The sequence below is a fragment of the Saccopteryx bilineata genome, chromosome 9 (assembly GCF_036850765.1).
Source record: "Saccopteryx bilineata isolate mSacBil1 chromosome 9, mSacBil1_pri_phased_curated, whole genome shotgun sequence".
In the NCBI taxonomy this organism is placed as follows: Eukaryota; Metazoa; Chordata; class Mammalia; order Chiroptera; family Emballonuridae; genus Saccopteryx; species Saccopteryx bilineata.
The window spans coordinates 33720033-33743132 of record NC_089498.1 but is presented as its reverse complement, the minus strand read 5'-3'; the positions used below and the strand labels follow the sequence as shown (position 1 = coordinate 33743132).

Sequence of the window (23100 nt, the reverse complement as noted above, 5' to 3'; positions counted from 1 at the left end):
TCTCTCACAGAGAACACAATTCAGTGCTACAGGAAAGGAGGCTGAGAGGGCCCTTAGGGCAGCAGGACTCACCTGAGAGCGACAGGTCAGGGCATTGAAGAGGTCAAAGAACACAAAGCAGGTGAAGGTCATTGTCGTGGTGCGCGGGGTGCTCGCCTTGTCTTCGGGGATCTGGAACACAAGTACATAAGCTGAGGTGATGTGGTCCCCTGCCATCTATCTACCCATCCTTCACCGAGAGCTGGGGCATGGAGCGCCTGTCATCGCCACTCAGGTTTGGGACACAGTCCTTTAATTTTACTGGGAATTGATCAAAACGTTCCTTCAGTCTTGAGTCAACTGGTGTGACCCAGTGCCTGACCCCACTGTCAGTGGCTGGGAGGGGCCGTTAGCCTTCCCTCCGGAATTGCGGCTGCCCCTGATGCTCGTGGGAGGAAACCTCACAGAAGTAAATGGAATGACCCTTCCTCCAGCAGGTGACATTGCCTCCCTGGAGGGAATACCTCTACAGTTACAAAGGATGCAGAAGGACCCTCACCATGAGGCTGAATGAACAAAGCCACAAACCCCTCCCTGATTCTGGCACTGCTGCTGGGACCTGTCTCAGCTCTCATTCTGGCTGACATGGAAGGGCTGGGGCTGGAGCCCAAAGTGAGAAGGTTCTAGGCATTCTCCAGGAACGTCCCTCTTCCTGAGAGAGGTGCTGATGACTCCTCTGGCCCAGGGAGCGGTCACCATTCCCACCTGAGCTTATCTGCTGGAGCAGAGGTTCACAGAGCCTTCTCTGGGAACAGGGAAACCCAGGAGGTCCTGGGTGGGGCCTGAGAACCTGCATTTCTCCCAAGGTTCCAGAGAACTGAGGCTGCTGAGGACGGTCATGCTACAGCAGGAAGGTGTGTGTCTCTCCCTCCACCAGGCTAGGACACAGCTGCCCCCTTCCCCAGCAGAGGAAGATTCTGGGAAAAGCAAAGCTCCTTTCAGAGCAGAACATTGGCAAGCCAGCGTCCCATCCCCCTTCCTGCACAGAGTGATTGGGGTTGAGTGTCTGGACGGGTCACCTGCCTAATCTCCATCTAGATCACTGCACCTCTTCCCCCCTCTGCAAAGTCAGCTCTTAGTCCCCGCCATGCTGCCTTGTATTATGCTAGTCACCCCCACACACACACACACAGAGCAAGAACTGTCCACCTTGCTTCCCACACACCCGGCCCCCCGTCAGCCACTGCCCAGGCATTGCATGGGCTGAGCTAGTGAGGACTTGCTCACCTCTTTCCAGAAGATGAAGAGGGTCCCACTGATGATGACAGAGGCCGACAGGAGGATCCTCAGGATGAGGGCTCTGCTGAGGATCGTGTCCTTGACGTTCCTCGGCGGCTGCCGGAGGGTGTCTTTGTCCACTGGCTCTACCCCCAAGCTGTTTGGAGCAAAACAGAACAGTTTTCAAAAGGGCATGCATTGGTTAAGCAAAGAAAAAAAAAATGACATGGAGCAAAGACATGCTTAAGTCACCATCAAAGGCACAGCCAGGACAGGGAAGTGGCAAAGGCCTCCATGTTGTCCTGCATGAGCCAGGGGTGTCCTCAGTCTCATGGAGACCTCCATGTCCTTGCTGGAAGTGTACCATTCCCATCTTCTGGCCTCTCCCTAACTGCCCAGCTCCTCGCTCCTTCCAGGAAGCCCCCCACAGCCTGCGCACCTCCATCTGGACACTCCCCCACCCACCCCACACACCTTGATCTTGGAACCACGCCTAGTCATTTCTATGCCTCATTTCCATCACCACAAGGGGACCCGCCCCAAGGCCGGGCCCAGCCTTGTCCCAGCTGACCAGGAGAAACAGAACCTTGGCCCTGTCCACTGCAGGGATCCCCACCGACTAAGGGGCACCCGCCTTCAGCCAGTGCCCAAACAGTGGTAGGTGATCTGGGGGCACCGAGGAGGGAGCTGCTGGGTGAGGCCACCATCCTGTTCTCGGGAAGAGCCCTTACTCTGGGCTGGGAGGGGACAGCAAAGGACAACCCTCTTTCCATTAGCAGCTGTCACTGCCAATGATTACATTAAATGGTGGACTTCCAGCAAGGACATGGAGGTCTACGTCTGAAACAACACCCGCTAGGTGCTCAAGCACAGTGAAGTGCCTCGTCCGCTTTGGTCTTCCTGACGCCAAAGCCCATTCTTCCTCCTGCATCCCTCAGCAAGCCTACCTCCCCCTTCTCCTTCATACAGCCACCAATTTACCGAGCTTCTATATGCCATGCACCACTGTAGGAGCTGGGATACTGCAGGGAATGAAACAAAGGCCCTGCCTCCAAGAAGCTGACGTGCTAAAGGGGAGATGGGTTATATATAATCAGGTAAGCAAGGAAATACATATTTTCCCATTCATGGAAAAATAAAGCGGAGTGAGGAGGCTGCTGTTAGAGTAATCAGGGAGGACTGGACCATGCAGCTAGCCCAGGGAGAGCATTCTAGGCAGGAGGGGCAGAAAGTTCCGTTATCCCCCGCCCTGTCTGCCTGGGCACTTCCTCCTGAGCCCAGAGCATTCCCCTTCACTGTCCTTCCCCCAAGTGCACCACACTTAAGTTTTCTGGGGTTCCTGGCCGGTCATCATGTTGCCCACTGCTAGCACGGGGTGCCTGGGCAGTCAGGAGGGGCAGAAGCGGTGTGGGGGTCCCAGCCAGCCCGCTCCTCACCTCTGTGCCGGTGGCCCGTCCATGATGATGTTGATCCACAGGATCTGCATGGCGTTGAGGGGGTTGGGCAGGTTGCACATGGTGGACAGGGTGATGAGGCTCAGGGCCGAGATGCTCCTGCGGGCACAAGCGGCAGAACGGCACCGTCAGCAGCTGCTTGTCAGATGCAGACGCAGCACCCGATGGCACTGGGCGATGCTGGCCTCGACTTACGTGCTCAGCTGAAACCGGACAAAGTTTTTGATGTTATGAAAAATCCCCTTGCCTTCCTCCACCGCATTCCTGCAAGAGAGGAGAAAGCATTTATTCACAAGGAGGGCTTGGCAGAAAGGTTCAGCCAGCTGTCAGCTGCTTGATTGAAGTGGTGGCATCACCTCTGGGGAGGTGGGTACAGGTCCCTGAGCCATGATCAAACTTCGGTCTGAAGTTTGTAAGTTACTCCCGTCATTCAAGCCCGGGGACCTCAGCCCTCACCCAGGGCTTCTGAGGTACCTAAATGCATGCCTGTGATTCACGACTGACAAGAGAGACAGCAAAACCAATGAAATCCAATAGAGTTAAATCCAGGGCACAGCAAGGAGAAAGAGAACTGAGGTAAAAAACATCATCTATTGTATTTTTAGAAGGTTCTTTGTGAAATTCCTTGAGTCACTAATGTAGAAAAGTAATTCCTCCTCCCACTTTTTAAATTAAAAAAACGTTGCAAAAGAACTAAAGCTATAGAGCTGTGCATTAGCGACAGGTTCTTATTAAAAGGAACTGTTTTAAGAATTCCACTGGTGGATACATTTGTAAAGGTAAGACCCCTTTTGTAAAGTTGACAGTCATTACCAAACTTTAGTGTTTTTCAGATTTTTCTCACCCCCAGTTATTATCATTTATTTAGAACACAATGGTGTTAATGACCTGGGCATTTCTGTCCAATCTCTTTTCAGTGCATGAAATGTACATTTCAACGCAAACAGAATACTAGATTCAAACTGAATATACTAATTTTTCTCAAACTGAATACATTCATTGTTGGTGTTTTTCATTTAACACTATGTTGTGAGCATTTCTCTGTCATGAAAATGTTCTTTAAAATGTTTCCTAATGGCCACAAAGTATTCCGGTCTCTTGCTGTTGGCATTTAGGGTGACCCAGGATGTCCTTATACACAGTGCTGCAGCTCACACACCAGCATGTGCCTCTTTTGCACAAGTGACCCGAGTTTTTCCATCAGTGCACAAATGAGGGTTCTGCTGCACCTGTCACATTCCCCTGAGGGCTGCCTGTCATGAACCCCAGGGCGGTCCCAGTGCCCCTGCTTTAAGTGGCGTACGAGCCTGGGGACAGCTACAGCACAGCAGATCGTAGGGGACAGCTGGTTAACACACGAATTTTTGCCACTAAAAAACACCTAAAGAGTAACTTACATGATGGCTGAGAAGTCGTCATCCACCAGGATCATGTTGGCAGCCTCTTTGCTGACATCTGTCCCTGTCTGCCCCATGGCGATCCCAATGTCCGCCGACTTCAGGGCTACTGCATCGTTCACCCCGTCCCCCGTCATGGCCACGATCGCCCCCGACTCCTGCAAAGCCTTTGGAAAGAGGAGAGGAGCGGAGCATGCAGATCCCTCGTCCTCTCCCATGCTCTGCCCCTCACTGTGGCTGATGGGATGGCAGAAACCCCTCCCTGGGGGCCACTGGAGTCAGCTGGCCTGGGTCTGCATCCCAGCTCCATTCACTCTAACTGTAGGAACTGGGCAGCCTCAAACCTATCAACCTTGGTTTGTTCATCTGCAAAATGAGAGCGACAGTCCCTCCTCCTCAGGGCTGCGGTGAGGCCTAAGCTGAGACCATGGATGTGACTGTGCCTAGCAATAGTAAAGGCTCAGACGTGGTATCCCTCCCCGTTAATAAATAACAATCAACTCAGCCCCTGACACTATGTGGAGCCCTACATTTTCTTTGAGGAATAACTTGCATAGAGGTTTACTCTGCAGAATAAAAAGACCTGAAAATAACATAAACAACACAACCACCAACAGAGTTGAAGAGCAAGTTTTCAAAGTACACACGCGGGAAACCAAGCACACCTGTGGACTTGCGTTTTGGCACTTCCATTTTTTGATGCACAATCCAAAAATCAGACCCACTCTTTTATTTGGCACCTGCTGTGTGCCGGGCACTATGCCAAGAGACTCACAGGCCTGGCTTTCTTTAATCGTCTCACCAACCTTGTGAATTAGCTGACATCATTCATCTTATGCCACCTGACAGACAACACTGGCCTGCAGTCAACAAGACTATGCCAAAGAGCACATGGCTCACAGGCTAGTCTCTCTGTTTTCCCCTTGGCCTCACCCAACTCCCGCTCCCCGAGCTCCGTGTATGGGGAGCTCCACAGGCTGGCGACGGGCGACTGCTGATGCAGCTGCCCTGGACCCAGAGAAGGAAGCCACGGCTTGAGGACGGCCAAGGCTCCCGCCAGCTTGGGCCCTGCACCACCCTGCAGAGCAGAGCCATCGCGCTGCCCCGGACTGTACCCTGAGGGACAAGGGAGGCAGTACCTGTCCCCTCACACCCTTTACCTTTATGATTTTCAGTTTGTGCTTTGGGCTGGTCCTGAAGAAGATGGATACCTGGATGTAGAGGCATGAAAGCAGAGTCAGAGATGGGAAGTTGGAAACACACTCCTCTCTACAACTTCCCAGCGAGCCCCCGGGAGGATCCTACCTTCCCGACGTGGTCAGCCAGCTGGTCCTGCTCCATACGGTCCACCTCTTCCCCGGACATGGTGCTCAGCTTCCCGTTGCACAGGCCGATGTTCCTTCCTGCGTGGTTGGGAGAATCCATTCTGGGTTTGTCCCAGGCCTGCAGCTGGGGTCCCTCTTCCCAACCCTCACTCCACCGACCTGACATCAGTCCCTGCCTTGGCCACAGAGTAACATGTAACTATAGCTACCCTGAGCACCTGCTATGTCACGTGAACTAATTGCATCCACAGAATTAACCTACAACAAAGGCCTTATCCCCCACGTTAAAGATCAGGAGGCAGAGGGAAGTAACTTCCCCAAGGTCACAGAGCTGGTACATGATAATGCAGGAACCGGACAGGGTTCTGTCTGGCTCCAGACAGAGGGGCAAGAGATCCAAGACATGATAATCCTCGCATCAGTAATAAGCAGAGTAGTGGGCAGAGGGTTGCTAGCTAGCCCTCTGCTGACGAAGAGCTTGAGGGTCAGAGTGGTTCAACGATTTGCCAAGGGTACACAGCTGATGGCAGAAGCTGGACTGGAACAATACTGGCTGCGAAGATGAACTAAGATCATGGATGAAAAGCCCTGTCACACAGTAAGTTCTCATTATACATGAGGTCTTTCCCCTTTTTGGTGAATCGGCCCACATTCTAGCGACAACCACCTTTAAAGGTGGAATGCTGGTACACGAATCCCAGAATCTTTCCTAAGCACCGAGCAGGTGAGCGCTCCTGACCAGGTTTGTCGAGGGTTAACCAATGGTAGCGACCCCATTGTAAAGGACTGCTGGTCCTTTCTTCCTCACCCTCCACCCGTTCCACGTTACCGATTGCCAAGGCCGTCTCCAGGGCATCCCCCGTTATCATTTTCACGGACACGCCGGACTCGGAGAGAACCTGCACGGCTTCCTTCACGCCAGCCCTCGGAGGGTCGATGATTCCGACAAGACCCAGAAATGTCAGCTGCCCCAGCTCAGGCCCAGAAGCCAGGGCCAGGACTGCGGAGAGACCAGACCCATAGAAATGTCACTGATGGCCGAGGGGACCGATTTGATCTCCAGTCAGCCCTGGTCCCCACGATGCTGCAGTTCCTCCTTGTTCTGTGAGGGGCGTGGGCACTGAGCTCCCGGACTACAAAAGCGGAGGCAAAGGTCTTTGGAGTGGCCGCCAGGCCTGTGCAGGGCAGCGAGTCTCACCCCAAAGAGAGGCTAGAGACAACTTTCCTGGCAGAAAATAAGACCTCTCATAAAACCCAAATCCACCCCAATAAGAGCGGCCACGGGAAAGCCTGGGAGGTGGCCTCTGACGGGACATTTCTGACAGGTCTCCCCTGGTCTTTTATTTGCTCTGTTCTCATCCTGTCAGCTCCAGCAGACCAGGGATAGCAGCCACCAAAGGTTAAGGAAATCCTGCGGGAGGGGATATGGGTGAGAGGACTCCGCTGGCTTGTCCTGGCCTTGACTCTGTTTCGGTGGTACAGAAGCCAGGCCCCGCTCCTGGGGACGAGTGCTCCCAGAGGGGGTGGCATGAGGACCGACCTCATTTTGTTACCCTACTGATCACGGAGGAGGGCTGTGGTCTGGAAGCCTCCAGCTGCACCTCCCTAATGCAGCTGTCATGTGCCCGTGATGCAGGGACTATTCCCAAAGCTGTGATGTCCTCACCTTGCACACCTGCCCACAAGCTGCTAGCAATGTATAATTGTGCTCCCTGAAGGGGAAAACCAAGGCAACTGAAACCAATATGGCAAGCCCAATGCTTCTTATTGTCCCCTGAGGGAATACAAATGTTCCACACTGTCTTCAGACACTTTCTCTGAAAACAGGCAGTCTGACACATGATGTGATGGGAAACACGGTTTTAAATGTTCGGCCCGTCAGGGAACGCATTGGCCCTGGTACAGGAAATTGGAAATGGCCAAGGAATGAAATGTCTGCCTTGATTTAAAAGAGCTCTAGGTTTTCCTGACAGTGAGCAATGAGCAGGAAGACCACTTGGGAAAATCAGTATTTGGGGGGCATCCCATTCATCTGTCTTAGAACCCTCAGGAGGCAGGGTTCCACCTCCTCTCACACACAAGCCACATCTGGATCAATGGGTGTCGTGGGGGGAGGGGGGCTCCCTCTTAACCTCATAATTTCTTTACATTTCTTGGCACACTGCCTGACTACCATTCTGACCAACCACCTGACTATGGACCCTGCTTTCATGCACGCAGTCGGTCAGTATTACACGCAAACTGAAAGCTGGAGGCTGGGGTCACAGGCACTGACCCCGCAGGCCAAGCGACCCCATCTTCTTCTCTTCCTGCTGGCAGAAGGATCTCTGCTGGGGTGTCAGTGGCAGGGGGATGCCCCCGTGGTTGTACATGGTACAGTAACGGATCACCTCCTCAAAGGCCCCCTTCATGAAGTACATGTCTTCATGCTCCTTGAAAAAGACAAAAGGAAAAAAAAAATCTAGCACTGGGTGCTTTGGTTCCTGGTGACTGTCACCTCACCCACAGAGAGATGTTCGCGGCAGGGTTATTTATAGAAAACTGTCAGCTTTCCCCAACATAGGACAGATGAGTTATTGGAAATCCACACGATGGAATGCTACACTGCCATAAAACGGGGGGGGGGGAGGCTGATCTCTGACCCCCACTCTGCATTCAGTCACCTTGTTAATGTCATTCAGAGCATCCTGTTTCATTAACTGGTCATATTTCAGCCACTGTTATGTCTTAGGTGGGGGACTGATCACTAGATATCTATTTCGGAACATTCTATTCCAGACTGTCAAGGGGATGGGTAGGGAGAGAAGAGAGGCAAAATTATAAAGAGGCTCCATTTTAAAAGTCACATTTCAATACTTTTCTTGGTGACAATATAATTTTCTCATAGGGAAAATTTGAAGGTACTAAATTGTTTTTTAAAATCCATAGTCCTTTTTAAGCACCGGAGTTTACACACCCATCCACTCCTGGCCAAACCTGAAACAAGCTGGCCGAGCTGCCCCCACCCTGAATGACACGAGTAATCCTGGCACAGATGAGACACGATAGATTCCAGAGAGAGCAGGGGAGAAGAAAAAGGCTGGAAGAAAAGGTGGAAGGTAATAAAAAACCTTTTTTTTTTTTTAAAGAAAAAGCACTTTTCCTTGTAAAAATCCGAAAAGCCACAGAAAATTAAAAAATCAAAAAGGAAAAAGAAAAACAGCTGACAGCCATGACTAGTTTGGTGTATATGTCTTTGGTCACTTAAAACGTGCGCACACAACCGTGTTGATGAGCATGTGTACGTGTGAGCTCGCTGTTCACAGCACGGAGCCCATTCTGGAATGCAGACTCGGTCCCCCATTGTGACAGTTAACTGAACTCGTGTGTGTAAAGCACTTAACATGGGGATGAGAGGACCCCAAGTTAGCAGGGGGTCCATGTTAGCAGTGGACGCAGACAGGCGCTCCAGCAGTGGGCACTCAACAGCTATGGGACAGGCCAGTGAGTCTCGCCCCGAGTGTATATCAGAATCCCCCAAAAACACAGATTTCTGAGTCCCCCCCCCCAGAATTTCAGGAGTTCTGGGGTGGAACCTGAGAATCTGCCTTTCTAACAACTTCCCAGGTGATGCTGAGGTGCTGGTCCAGGAACCCCACTTGGAGAACCAGGAATTCAGATAAAAATCTCAGAAGAGGCCCTGGCCGGTTGGCTCAGTGGTAGAGCATCGGCCTGGCGTGCGGGGGACCCGGGTTCGATTCCCGGCCAGGGCACATAGGAGAAGCGCCCATTTGCTTCTCCACGCCCCCCTCCTTCCTCTCTGTCTCTCTCTTCTCCTCCCGCAGCCAAGGCTCCATTGGAGCAAAGATGGCCCAGGCGCTAGAATGGCTCTGGTCGCGGCAAAGCGATGCCCTGGAGGGGCAGAGCATCGCCCCCTGGTGGGCAGAGCATCGTCCCTGGTGGGCGTACCGGGTGGATCCCGGTTGGGCGCATGCGGGAGTCTGTCTGACTGTCTCTCCCCGTTTCCAGCTTCAGAAAAATACAAAAAAAAAAAAAAAAAAAAAAATCTCAGAAGAGGACCCAAGATTGTCAAAGACTGAATTGACATCAACTGTATTTTCCTGTATTTGGAACCTCATGGAAGTAGCCAGAAACTTGAAGCTCTTCTCCCTGACACCTGCATTTCGCTCGCTTCGGCGGCGCAGGGACACGAGGAAAGGACAGAGGGGCAAACTCACCTCGGTCTTGGGGCTGCATTTGACCGCCATCCACTTCTGCTCTGAACTGAACGGGATCTCTTTTTTTCTCACGTATGAATCTTTAACGTCACTTAGGTCCATCTAGGATAATAAAATGGGCGCTTTCAGCGAGCCACCCTAAAGCAATCGCTGCAAAGCTCAGGTCACTTAAATCAGTGGTCCCCAACCTTTTTTGGGCCACAGACCGGTTTAATGTCAGAAAATATTTTCACAGACCGTCCTTTAGGGTGGGACGGATAAATGTATCATGTGACCAAGACAAGCGTCAAGAGTGAGTCTTAGACGGATGTAACAGAGGGAATCTGGTCATTTTTAAAAAATAAAACATTGTTCAGACTTAAATATAAATAAAACGGAAATAATGTAAGTTATTTATTCTTTCTCTGCGGACCGGTACCAAATGGCCCACTGACCAGTACTGGTCTGCGGCCCGGGGCTTGGGAACCACTGACTTAAATGATTCATTATTCACACCACCTCAGGCAGCTGAATCCAAGCCTTTAGCTCACAAAGAAAGGCCTCATTTGCTGTCAAATGTCTCAACCAGAAAAAAAAAAGCCTCTTGTTCCAGGCGCAGAACCACATGGTCTTTGAAACAGCTTCCAGCTGAAACCTGCCCAGACACAGAAGCCTGTGGCGTTTCTGTCAGAAGAAATGTTTCAGACTTGAAGATGTAGCAATTTCCCCAAAAGGAACCCCTGGGTTAGCAGGGTGGCCTCTTGTCACAGCCTGGGGTCCTTGCCAGGCCTGACATTTGTTGGCTCTTTGACAGTTTGGGGGGCCAGTTAGTTGACAGCTGAGCCTCAGTTTTCCCAACTGAACACCAATCCTAACCTGTGCATCCCGTTGCCCCACAAGGGGTAAAAATGTGTCCTTGGAGGAGGCAAGAAAAACAAACAAAAACAGTACTTTATATATAAAGCACAGATCTGCATACAGTACAGAAACAAACATACAATGTATCTGCAGTGTCAGAATTCTATGGAAGGGGTGATTAGAAAAAAATGCCTACAAAGGCTCCTTAGGAGGGAATTATGGGCTGCAATATGTCCCTCCAAAAGATGTGCTGAAGTCCTAACCCCCAGTACCTGTGAATAGGATCTTATTTGGAATTAGGGTCTTTGGAGGTGGAATCAGGGTAAGAGGAGGTCTTTAGGGCAGGCCTCAGCCCACATGTCTGGGGTCCTGGGGAGAAGAGGACAACGCCATGTGAATAGGGTGCAGGGAGGACACCACGTGCAGACTGAGGCAGAGATGAGGACACCACGTGAAGCGGGTGCAGGGAGGACACCACGTGCAGACTGAGGCAGAGATGAGGACAACGCCATGTGAAGTGGGTGCAGGGAGGACACCACGTGCAGACAGAGGCAGAGATGAGGGCAACGCCATGTGAAGCGGGTGCAGGGAGGACACCACGTGCAGACTGGCAGACTGAGGCAGAGATGAGGGCAACGCCATATGAAGCGGGTGCAGGGAGGACACCACATACAGACTGAGGCAGAGATGAGGACAACGCCATGTGAAGTGGGTGCAGGGAGGACACCACGTGCAGACTGAGGCAGAGATGAGGACAACGCCATGTGAAGTGGGTGCAGGGAGGACACCACGTGCAGACTGAGGCAGAGATGAGGACAACGCCATGTGAAGCGGGTGCAGGGAGGACACCACGTGCAGACTGAGGCAGAGATGAGGACAACGCCATGTGAAGTGGGTGCAGGGAGGACACCACGTGCAGACTGAGGCAGAGATGAGGACGCCACATGAAGCGGGTGCAGGGAGGACACCACGTGCAGACTGAGGCAGAGATGAGGACAACGCCATGTGAAGCGGGTGCAGGGAGGACACCACGTGCAGACAGAGGCAGAGATGAGGGCAACGCCATGTGAAGCGGGTACAGGGAGGACACCACGTGCAGACAGAGGCAGAGATGAGGACGCCACATGAAGCGGGTGCAGGGAGGACACCACGTGCAGACAGAGGCAGAGATGAGGGTAACGCCATGTGAAGCGGGTGCAGAGAGGACACCACGTGCAGACTGAGGCAGAGATGAGGACAACGCCATGTGAAGCGGGTGCAGGGAGGACACCACATACAGATTGAGGCAGAGATGAGGACGCCACGTGAAGCGGGTGCAGGGAGGACACCACATACAGACTGAGGCAGAGATGAGGACGCCACATGAAGCGGGTGCAGGGAGGACACCACGTGCAGACTGAGGCAGAGATGAGGACAACGCCATATGAAGCGGGTGCAGGGAGGACACCACATACAGACTGAGGCAGAGATGAGGACGCCACGTGAAGTGGGTGCAGGGAGGACACCACATACAGACTGAGGCAGAGATGAGGACGCCACATGAAGCGGGTGCAGGGAGGACACCACATACAGACTGAGGCAGAGATGAGGACGCCATGTGAAGCGGGTGCAGGGAGGACACCACATACAGACTGAGGCAGAGATGAGGACGCCACGTGAAGTGGGTGCAGGGAGGACACCACATACAGACTGAGGCAGAGATGAGGACGCCATGTGAAGCGGGTGCAGGGAGGACACCACATACAGACTGAGGCAGAGATGAGGACGCCACGTGAAGTGGGTGCAGGGAGGACACCACATACAGACTGAGGCAGAGATGAGGACGCCACGTGAAGTGGGTGCAGGGAGGACACCACATACAGACTGAGGCAGAGATGAGGACGCCATGTGAAGCGGGTGCAGGGAGGACACCACATACAGACTGAGGCAGAGATGAGGACGCCACATGAAGCGGGTGCAGGGAGGACACCACGTGCAGACTGAGGCAGAGATGAGGACAACGCCATATGAAGCGGGTGCAGGGAGGACACCACATACAGACTGAGGCAGAGATGAGGACGCCACGTGAAGTGGGTGCAGGGAGGACACCACGTGCAGACTGAGGCAGAGATGAGGGTAACGCCATGTGAAGCGGGTGCAGGGAGGACACCACGTGACGACTGAGGCAGAGATGAGGACGCCACATGAAGCGGGTGCAGGGAGGACACCACGTGCAGACAGAGGCAGAGATGAGGGTAACGCCATGTGAAGCGGGTGCAGAGAGGACACCACGTGCAGACTGAGGCAGAGATGAGGACAACGCCATGTGAAGCGGGTGCAGGGAGGACACCACATACAGACTGAGGCAGAGATGAGGACGCCACGTGAAGCGGGTGCAGGGAGGACACCACGTGCAGACTGGCAGACTGAGGCAGAGATGAGGACAACGCCATGTGAAGCGGGTGCAGGGAGGACACCACATACAGACTGAGGCAGAGATGAGGACGCCACGTGAAGCAGGTGCAGGGAGGACACCACGTGCAGACTGAGGCAGAGATGAGGGCAACACTATGTGAAGTGGGTGCAGGGAGGACACCACGTGCAGACTGAGGCAGAGATGAGAGTGATGTGTCTGCAAACCAAGCAGCACCTGGGACCACTGGCAGCAGTACTCTCGTTCATTCGAGGATGAATGAGATAATACACACGCAGTGCCCAGCACTATGCCTGTCACACAGAAAACACTTAATACACGTCCGCTATTATTTATTTAAAAAGGTATATTCTAAAATCTCAAACCTGGCCTCCCAAATAGTTTGGACCCATGAAAGAGTAAAACCCTAGCACATAAAGGAAAGAGGGTTCTGGGACCCCTGTCCCCTCGCCCCTGCACGGGTGGTTGGCGAGGGAACAGGACAGGGACTCTACCCAGGGTTTCCCTCCTGCTGTGCCAGCCCAGCCAGCTGTCCCTTCCCTGCAGGGCTGTGGGACTGGTTGAGTGGGGCTGGCCCCTACTGTTTTACAGGGGGCAATAAGTTCCATTTGGTGTTATGGACATTCTGGAATTTTCTTCTGTGAGTGTAAGGAAAAGAATATGGCGTAGCAGTGTCTTAAAGCGCCTTGTCTACCTTTACAGGGATGTACTGCAAGGGCAGCCTTCTCCCCACTCATCTGCCCGCAGTACTGGCTCCTGGAACACGCTGTTGTGGGCTGTGACATGGGCGAGAGGCAGAGAGGAGGGGACCCGGGTCTGTGCCAGGGGAAGGACAGATGAGCAAATGAACAAGGGACAGAGCAAATGTGTGGCAGTTCGGGGTGCCTGTGTGGGCAGAGGCATCCACAGAGGTGGCAATGGCAGTGAACTCGAAGAGAAACGCTGAGGTAGCCAGTCATGAAAGGAAGGGTCATAGCTTAGGCGGCAGCGGTCGGGAGCAGAGTGGCTGGGAAGGAGCAAGAGGGTCCATTCCCGCAGGACAAACACCAGGACAGAGGGCTCTGATCGGACCTCTCCTGTTATCTGTCCCCTGTGCACAAAGCACAGCCGTCAACCCACCACCCACCCCTTCAACACTGGTGAGCAGCCGCTCTGGGCCGGGCATTGGGGCACCAAGTGGGCAGCATTTCTGCCCAGTCCCAGAGCTCAGCGTCCAACCACTGAGCCCTGGAACCAATTCAATGAATTAAAAGGAAATAAAAAATTTTCCACCTTCATTGCCAGGGCGATTAAGGCACCTTCCGTGGGCTGTCCCATCACAGTGTTTTCTCTGATGATCGCGTTGTTGGCGACACAGCCGGCCTGTAAGGGGGAAATTTCCAAATGTCTCTAATTACTATTCGGAGGTGGCACCCCCCGGGGACCTGGGCTCACTCAGGTGTGAGAAAGTCAGACACTGAACACTTGACCCATTCGGAAGCTTGGCTGGGACACGCATGAGAGACAAGATTTATTCTTTGAAATACATCAGAGTCCCCGCTCTCAAAATAAACAGCAAATATTTATTGACTCTGCTCAATGCTGGTGGTCTTAAAGCCTTTGTAAAGAAATGCAGTGGGAAAGCCTGCAGGCTGGTGGTGATGAGCGTGGGTGATGGTGAGTGACCAATATTGAGCATGGGGTTTCTGTACGGGGTGACTGGTGTCTGGAATTAGACAATGGTGGTGGCTGAGCAACTTTGTGAATATACTAATCACCACTGCACTGTATACTTTAAAAGGGTGGCTTCTGAGGCATCTGAGTTTATATACAATTAAAAATAGTAATTAAAAAAAAAGAAACACACAAAAGAGCTCTGGCTTCCCTCCCTCCCTGGCCGAGTGGTCTTGGGCATGCACATCAGCTCTCTGAGCCTGTTTCTTTTTTTTTTTTTTTTTCATTTTTCCAAAGCTGGAAACGGGCAGGCAGTCAGACAGACTATCGCATGTGCCCGACCAGGATCCACCCGGCATGCCCACCAGGGGGCAATGCTCTGCCCCTCTGAGGTGTTGCTCTATTTGCATCCAGAGCCACTCTAGCGCCTGAGGCAGAGGCCACAGAGCCATCCCCAGCGCCCGGGCCATCTTTGCTCCAATGGAGCCTCGGCTGCGGGAGGGGAAGAGAGAGACAGAGAAGAAGGAGAGGGGGAGGGGTGGAGAAGCAGATGGGCACTTCTCCTGTGTGCCCTGGCCGGGAATCGAACCCGGGACTCTTGCACACCAGGCCAACACTCTACTGCTGAGCCAACCGGCCAGGGCAAGAGCCCATTTCTTAATCTGCACAACATGTAGGTGTAGGATGGGCCTCCCAAGGTTGCTGTGATAATTAAGTGGCCCTGGACGTGGGACCTGGAGGAGTGGGTGCACAGTAACTGTCATAAAGGGAGCCGGCCAAGCTCAGGCTTCACAGAGGGCACTGCCCTGTGGGAGGATGGGTGCAGCCAGCACTGTAAGTATTGACAGTAACAGCAGGCGGCATTTATCGCATGCTTATTGTCCACCAATCACTGAGCACCCTCTTTGTCCAGGCTCTTCTAAAGCCTTCCCAGCAGGCAGCGAGGGGAAGCAGGGGCTCCAGTTCTTCTCTTCCCCTGATGTTTCCATTTCTGGGGCCACCATGACAACCTGACTCCTGGGGGGGTGTGTGGCCCAGGTGTCGCCAAGAACCAGCTGGTCCAATAGCTGTTTCTCTTTTCAGAGAGAATCCCTATCAGCCCCGTTTTAAATGCATGTTTCTCCAATGGAGCTTTTGACTCTTACCTCCACCAATTTCCCCACTGAGACATTGGAAAACTCCTTAATGACTTCCTTTGATGGTAAAAGACAGACTGTCCCTTGGCCATTATACCCAACTCCGCTGACCTGCAGGGCAAAGAGAGAGAAGGATGTCATCAAGTGTCAAGAATACATTCCCCCCGTTACCTGAGGACACAATCCTAGCCACAAACAAGGCTTCAAGCCTGAACACATTCCCTGCAGGATTGTGTATTAATCAGAATACCTCACAAACTGCCACGTGTCAGTAAATGGCAATAATTTAGCTCAATGGGATATTCTGCAGCCAGTAAATATTCTGCTTAAGAAAACTAAATGACAGCATAGAAGAGTGCTTCTGTTCTAAGACAGAGGTAGGCAAGCTTTTTCTTATAGAGCCAGATAGCAAATATTTTACCCTTCGCAGCTCATGCAAATCTCTGTTGCAAAGACTCAACTATGTTGTTGTGGCTTAAAAGGAGCCATCAACAACATATAAACAAAAAGGTGTGGCAGCATGCCAACAAAATGTTATTTACAATAGGCATTGGCCCAGGGGCTGTCATTGCCGACCCCTTGGTGTGGAACATACTGTGAAAAAAAGCAGCAAGCTACAAAATTGCACATTCAGAAAGCTTACAAACCACAAATGGACTAATCATGGTGAGTTTACCATGGGATGTTATAATTGTTTTCTCACTTTTAAATGTATAAGGTGATTATATAAAAAATAGAGATGGTTACCTTAAGACAGTCATACTCCTTGCAGCTATTGGTAACAAGGAATTTGCACAACGTAACCATATTTGTTCCCTTGTTACTGTTTTCTACAAGACTCCCTGTGCTTCCTGTAGGAAGAAAAGGGTCCAGCAAGGCACACCTTTGTCTGGAACCTTGTAAATTCACACAGCACTCACCTCGGCATGGAGCCCATCAGATGTAACAAGTTGGGTGACAGTCATTTCATTGGCAGTCAGAGTCCCCGTCTTATCAGAACAGATGACATTGCAGCAACCTGGCACAAGAAAACAGAAGAGTTTATAGGAAAAAGTGGTCATCACCATCAGCTCCCAGGATGAATTAGCATGGTACCAAAACATCCATTAATCTAATTTATAAGAATTCAGCTAGCTGGAGACCCTCACCTAAAGTCTCCACAATCGGTAACTTCTTCACAATGACCTGCTTCTTGGCCATCCGCAGCACTCCCAGGACCAGTGTAACCATGACAACGATGGGCAGACCCTCTGGAATGGCGGCCACAGCCAGGCTGGATCAAAAGGTCAAATAGGTTACCTTTAACATGCACTTAAGAATGATATAGGCCCTGGCCAGTTGGCACAGTGGTAGAGCGTCGGCCTGGCGTGCAGAAGTCCCTGGTTCGATTCCTGGCCAGGGCACACAGGAGAGGCACCCATCTGCTTCTCCACCCCTCCCCCTCTCCTTCCTCTCTGTCTCTCTCTTCCCCTCCCGCAGCCAAGGCTCCATTGGAGCAAAGATGGCCCGGCGCTGGGGATGGCTCCCTGGCCTCTGCCCCAGGCTCAAGAGTGGCTCTAGTCGCGACAGAGCAACGCCCCGGATGGGCAGAGCATCGCCCCCTGGTGGGCGTGCCGGGTGGACCCTGGTCGGGCGCATGTGGGAGTCTGTCTGACTGCCTCCCCGTTTCCAGCTTCAGAAAAATACAAAAAAAAAAAAAAAAAAAAAGAATGATATAGAATCTATCTGGGATTGGCAACACTGTTGTGCGCAGGGGCCATGCTAATCTTCTCTGTATCATTCTAATTTTTGTATATGTGCTGCCGAAGTGAGCACGGCAATACTTTTACATGCTAAAGCTTGTCTCTAGTGTCCCCAAAGTCCCTTTCTGTTTCCCATTCCATAATGCACCTGCCTTTGTCTTCAATATACATTGCTCTGAGCTCCCCTTGACCTCGCAAACCTCTTTTTGGGAAGGGACCTCATCTATCAGATATCCACACTTTAGTGTAAACTAGTCTATCAGTTGTTTTGCCTCTTTACGTGCTTTTGCATTTGAATTGCTCTTATTTATTAAAGAGCCAAGTCTCTGGGCCCTAGGAAAGAAATTTCCAGAATCAGGCAATAAGAAGAAAGTAGGATTTTTTTGGTTCAGAGGGTCCTCCCTTAAAGTTTACTTTTCATTGGTCCAATGGTTTAGACACTTCTGGTAAGGAAGCCAGGCAGAAAATTAAAATCAAGTGAGGCAAGGTGACACAGTTGTGCGTTTGCCTATTATAGCAGATCTATTTTAACTGAGGTATCTGCTCACTTCCTTATCATTCCTTCATGTGACCTCACTCTCCTATAGCCACTGTGGACTGGATTAGAGGAGACCACGTGATCCAAGCTGAACCAATGAGCTTCTCTTCTTTGGGACTCTGAACTGGGATTGAGAACACGGATCCCCATCCTGTGGGCAGTATGTCAACATGTGATAGGCTGTTAAGAAAGGGTTCTTTCTGTCTTAATTCAGCTCAGAATATTGGGGCTGACTGCTCCCCCATTGCACATTTCTGAGCAGGCCTGGCAGAGGGCTGGTTAATGACCAGCTAACCTCAGGCCAATGGAGGAGACTGCAGATGAGTGTGTGAGAGGCGGTGTTTGTGCAGAGTCATGCAGTGAGCACTGCCATGCCGCACCCACCACGGGTCGCCTGCTGCACTAGGACCTCCAGCAGAGTCCTGCAGGCCTCCAGTAAATTTTTGCTGAGTGGACAAACACACAAGTGAATAGATGGCAGGTGTCTAGACTGCACAGGCCCAGCGAGCGCTCTACGTGGCTGGTTAGTAATCACACAGCCTAGCTGGGGAGGCCCATTCAACCAAAGCCATGGGCTGCTAATGTAGTTCATCCAATCTAAGGCAGCGCTGCTGGTGAAGGGACCATTATCTTGTGTACCACCAAGAGAGAAAAAGGTACTGCCAATAAATCAGCAACATGGTGCTTTATCACACCACCTACAAGACGTTTGACCTCAGAGAAGTTAAAATGTGAAGAAGGATGTACATTTTAGAGTCAAAGAAACAGTACCTGATGGTGGCCTTTTACCCAGGGACAACGGAGCATTCAGTTATATAAACCAAGATGACTGGATTTGGTCAAGGGCCTGTGCCCGGTTTCTATGGTGATGGCAAAGAAGGCTTCCTTGCCTTATGGAACAAGCTGATAAGGCGAACTAAGCAAACATGTGTGAGGGTCATGAGGGGGACTTGTCCCCTATATGGCGTGGGAAGGGTGATTCTGTACCAGGAAGCTGTCACAATAATAAAACACATATCTACCAACTGATAACGATTAGAATGGAGCCGGAAAACAAAGTACACGATGGATCACCGAGAGCAGTGGTCGGCCAACTCCATAGTCAACAGAGCCAAATAACAACAGTTAACAACAGTACGACGATTGAAATTCCTTTTGAGAGCCAAATTTTTTAAACTTAAACTATATAGGTAGGTACATTGTTGTTAATTTAATTAGGGTACTCCTAAGCTGGCCTTTGCTAAAAACGTCCTCAATCTGATCGAGCAGGTGGCTCGCGAGCCGCAGTTTGCCAACCACTGACCTAGAGTCACTCAAGGCAGAGGGAATTAGGAGAAAGCGTTTAAAAGAATGACTCTCATTTTATTTATTTTGGAGAATCTCTTCCTTGCTGGCTATCCTGCCATGCCTACATTCTAATTTGGTAGTTCTGAGTGACTTCGATTCCTCTAAAAAACCTCCTTTCAAAGTCACCAGTGAAATGAACAACAGTTTTCTCTTCATCGCACGTTCACCACAGGTCAAGTAGAATGAATGAGACGAAAGGGAATGTTAAGGCAAGAAATCAGGACAGACCCTGGGGAGGTGGGGAGGCGTGGATTTGGAAGCCTTCTTTGTTATTTACCTGGAAATGTTTAATTGTCTTTTGGCTCGTGGAACTTTCCATGGTTTATAAGATGGGAATGGAAGGCCCCATTATTTCGCGGAGGTTCATGAGCGCCATGGCATCTGAGTGCTCAGGCTTCTCTGTCCCTCCACCACGGCCCCTCCCTTTGGGGGCTTAGTCACTCTTTTCAGGGGCTCAGACTTCTTCCCTGGTCCTTCTTCTTGCTGGACCCTGCCTGGGACAGTTTCTAGTTGCAGCCTCACTGCTTGGAGGGCGCTTCCTGAACCAGTAGCATCAGCACCTGCTGGGAACTTGTTAGAAATGCAGCATCTCAGGCCCCGTCCAGACCTACTGAGTCTGGGCACCAGTAGCCTGTGTTGCACAAGCTCTCCCAGTGGCCTGGGGTTCTCAAGCTAAAGTCTGAGACCCCACTCTGCAGTGATCCACTTTTCCAGCACGCCGTGCCCTCGCCACAAACCTCACATCCCTCAGTGTGGCCAGCTGCCCACTCCCCACTGCTCTCTCCTCCCTCTCCTCCGTAACAAGCTGGGCTTCACGCCTCCAGTCATCTTCAGGCTACATAAGAACGGCCGATACAAAAAGAATGGCCAACGCTTTTCATCTCTCTGCGCCAAAGAATAGTGCTGATGGCCTGGCCTGGTTGAGGAGGATTCTGATAAAATAATTAAAATCGAGGGAGAAAGGGGCCCATCAGCTTCCCCAAGATCTGGCCGCTAGCCAACCTCACCATCTCATTCTGCTCACCCAGCCCAGCCACAGTCTCCCCCTGTTGTCTCTCAGACACGCTGTGCTGGTTCCCACCTCCAGGCCTTTGCTCATGCTGTTCCCCCTGCCTGAATGCCCTTCCTCCTCTTGCCTTAGCAGCTCTTTCTCATCTTTCCAGCTTCAACTCCTCGGGAGAAACCTTCCCCAGCCACCTTTTCAGGGCATGCCCCTTCCTACCTCCCTTTTAATCTCTGTCTCTGCAATTGTTTCCTTTGTAGAACTGATAATAAGCTGTAATTATTTTATTAACAGTTACTTAAATTGTTTACATTTACTTTCCCCCTCCAGCCAGCAAACTCTAGGATCCTGTTCCAGCAGCACCCAGTGATCCAAATAGATAGTCAACAAATGCCCAGCACATAGCTGTAGGGCACATAAACAAACCACTTGCTGGTGGCTGCCAAGGGTAGGCAGTGAGGCGCGCTGACAAGAACCCTGGCTTCAGCTCAGAGTGCCCTGGGTTTGAAATCTGTCCATTCCACAACCTGATTCTGTAACTATGGGCAAGTGTGCTACCCTTAACCTGTTTCCTGATCTGTGAAACGGAGACCAGCCTACCCCATGGAGCTTTGTAACGATGAACTGAGGTCACGTGTTTCACTTGCACTCTCCCCTCCTTGTCGCATCATCAACAGACCCCAGTTCTGTCCCTTTTAACCCCTTGAAGATTCTAGAACTTACTTTCTTAGCACTCTCTCCATTTGCATCATATTCTTGGCAACTTCAACATCCACATAGATGGTCTTTCACACACACCCTGTTTGTACTTCTTTGAACTCATTCCTCCACTGAGTTTTTCCTCCAGCTACCTCAGCAACTTCCACCCAGTGTTATGGGTGAATTGTGTCCTCCAAAAAGCTATGTTGAAGTGCCAACTCCCAGGACCTATGGATGTGACCTTATTTGGAAACAGGGTCTTTGTATCACCTAAAGCATCTCGCAGATACCAACAGCATGGAGGTCACCCTCTGCAAACCATGGGGCTTAATATGAGCCTAGAAATGTGTTCACTTTTCTGCGTCCCAGAAGGGTCACCAGCTGCCTTTCTGCTGGGTGGTCCAGTTAGGGCCCATCCCTGGCACTCGGCCTCCTTTGCCTTGGCCAGCAGCCATGGAAGCACCGGGGCGACTTCAGCCAGTGCCCTGGGCCTGCTCCCTGCTCATCTCTGCATTGTCCCCTGGGCGACAGTCACTTGCTAGAATCTCCATGTGGAGGAAAGGCAGGTTCTTTGGCCTTAAACTCAAGGCCCTGGACTCCCAGCTCTGCCATTACTTGCTGTTAGCTGTGTGACCTCAGCGACATGTCCTTTATCCTCTCCTATAGATTCCTCCATAAAAGGCATAGACTGAGCTGCACAGGAATAACAGGGTCAGACCCACAGTGTGCACTCCAGACGGTCGCAGGCACCTGCACGTGCTCTCATCTCAGACTCACCGTGACCCCGGGCCACCTCATCACCCCATTATACAGAGGGAAAAACTGAGACACAGAAAGTGCAGAAGCTTGCCTAAGGTCACAGAGCTAGCAAGTGGTAAAGCCAGAATTTAACCCTAGTCAGGCTGGCTCTTGAGTCCACACTATTAGCCAGAAAGATCCAAACCCACTGGCAAAAATGTGACAGGAACGAGAACTCCAAATCATAAGCTTTCATTCATTTTGCTAGCGTTCCCTGGGCGCCCCGACCCATCCAATAGCGCGTGATTGCGAGACTGGGACGTGCAGTAAGCAGGGTGCATCTTCCCCACACTGTTCCTGCTCCCCACTCTCCCCACCTTGTCGTGCTGCTCTGTTGAGGGAGGGACGGCACAGAGCCCTTTACCTGACTCCAATCGTGAACATGCTGAGGAGGTGCTTCCCTTGCAGCCAGCCTGTGAGGATGATGACGCCTAGGGAAGAGACCAAAAAAAGAGAGTGTGTGTATGCAAACACGTCCTCCAACATCTGAACCCACGAAGGCATTTCAAAGTCATTTCCTTCGAGTTAGCAGGCACATAGACCGGTTTAATATCACTTCCTCCCGACTCTCCCACACCAGATTAACTACTAGTTTCACATTTTGTATTTGTTCAGGTGTCTCTCCCCTATTTGCCTGTGACCCTTCAAAGGGCAGAATCTGTGTTTTACTCATCCTGGTGGCCCCAGAACTTATCATAGGATCTAGTGTGTCATAAAACACTCAACAAATTCATGCATCTTGGTGACCAGAGGCACAGCACTGCTGCTGGGAGGGACAACTGTTTCTTCCACAAACTCCTGGTGGCTCCAATTTTAGCCAAACTCACTATACTTCTTCTTAGCAATGCTTGTACTATGGGCAGTGGTTTATTTATTTATTTACTTATTGAGAGAGAGAGAGAGAGACAGGAAGGGAGAGAGATGAGAAGCATCGATTCTTCATTGTGGCACTTTAGTTGTTTACTAATTGCTTCTCACATGTGCCCTGACCAGGGAGCTGCAGCCGAGTCAGTGACCCCTTGTTCAAACCAGCAACTTGGGCTTCAAGCCAGCAACCTTTAGGCTAAGTCAGTGACCACAGAACCATGTCCATGACCCCATGCGCAAGCTGGTGACCCCACACTCAAGCTGGTGGCCTACATTCAAGCTGGCGATCCCACACTCAAGCTGGTGGCCCCATGTTCAAGCTGGATGAGCCCACACTCAAGCCAGCAATCTCGATCTTTTGAACCTGGACCTCAGCGTCCCAGGTCGATGTTCTACCCTCTACGCCACCACTGGTCA

General features: G+C 51.4%; 1 protein-coding gene and 1 non-coding gene across 7 annotated transcripts in view; both read right to left on the bottom strand.

Moving 5' to 3' along the window:
- ATP2C2 (ATPase secretory pathway Ca2+ transporting 2) overlaps positions 1–23100 on the bottom strand; it is a 67702-nt gene that overhangs the window by 2331 nt on the left and 42271 nt on the right. For 4 of the 6 annotated variants that reach the window (XM_066243891.1, XM_066243893.1, XM_066243894.1 and 1 more), the window contains 15 exons: positions 22181–22247; positions 16838–16962; positions 16610–16707; positions 15699–15800; positions 14173–14262; positions 9651–9752; positions 7709–7865; positions 6263–6433; positions 5414–5511; positions 5269–5319; positions 4109–4275; positions 2907–2975; positions 2694–2810; positions 1267–1414; positions 73–171 (listed from right to left, as the gene is read on the bottom strand). In XM_066243891.1, the coding sequence (XP_066099988.1) occupies positions 73–171; positions 1267–1414; positions 2694–2810; positions 2907–2975; positions 4109–4275; positions 5269–5319; positions 5414–5511; positions 6263–6433; positions 7709–7865; positions 9651–9752; positions 14173–14262; positions 15699–15800; positions 16610–16707; positions 16838–16962; positions 22181–22247 (1661 nt within the window). The remainder of the gene's footprint in view (positions 1–72; positions 172–1266; positions 1415–2693; positions 2811–2906; positions 2976–4108; positions 4276–5268; positions 5320–5413; positions 5512–6262; positions 6434–7708; positions 7866–9650; positions 9753–14172; positions 14263–15698; positions 15801–16609; positions 16708–16837; positions 16963–22180; positions 22248–23100) is intronic. The other 2 variants (XM_066243892.1, XM_066243895.1) reach the window with 1 other exon arrangement.
- On the bottom strand, positions 17398–17504 carry LOC136313765 (U6 spliceosomal RNA). Its single transcript, XR_010727208.1, has one exon. It is a non-coding gene; the product is annotated as a U6 spliceosomal RNA (small nuclear RNA).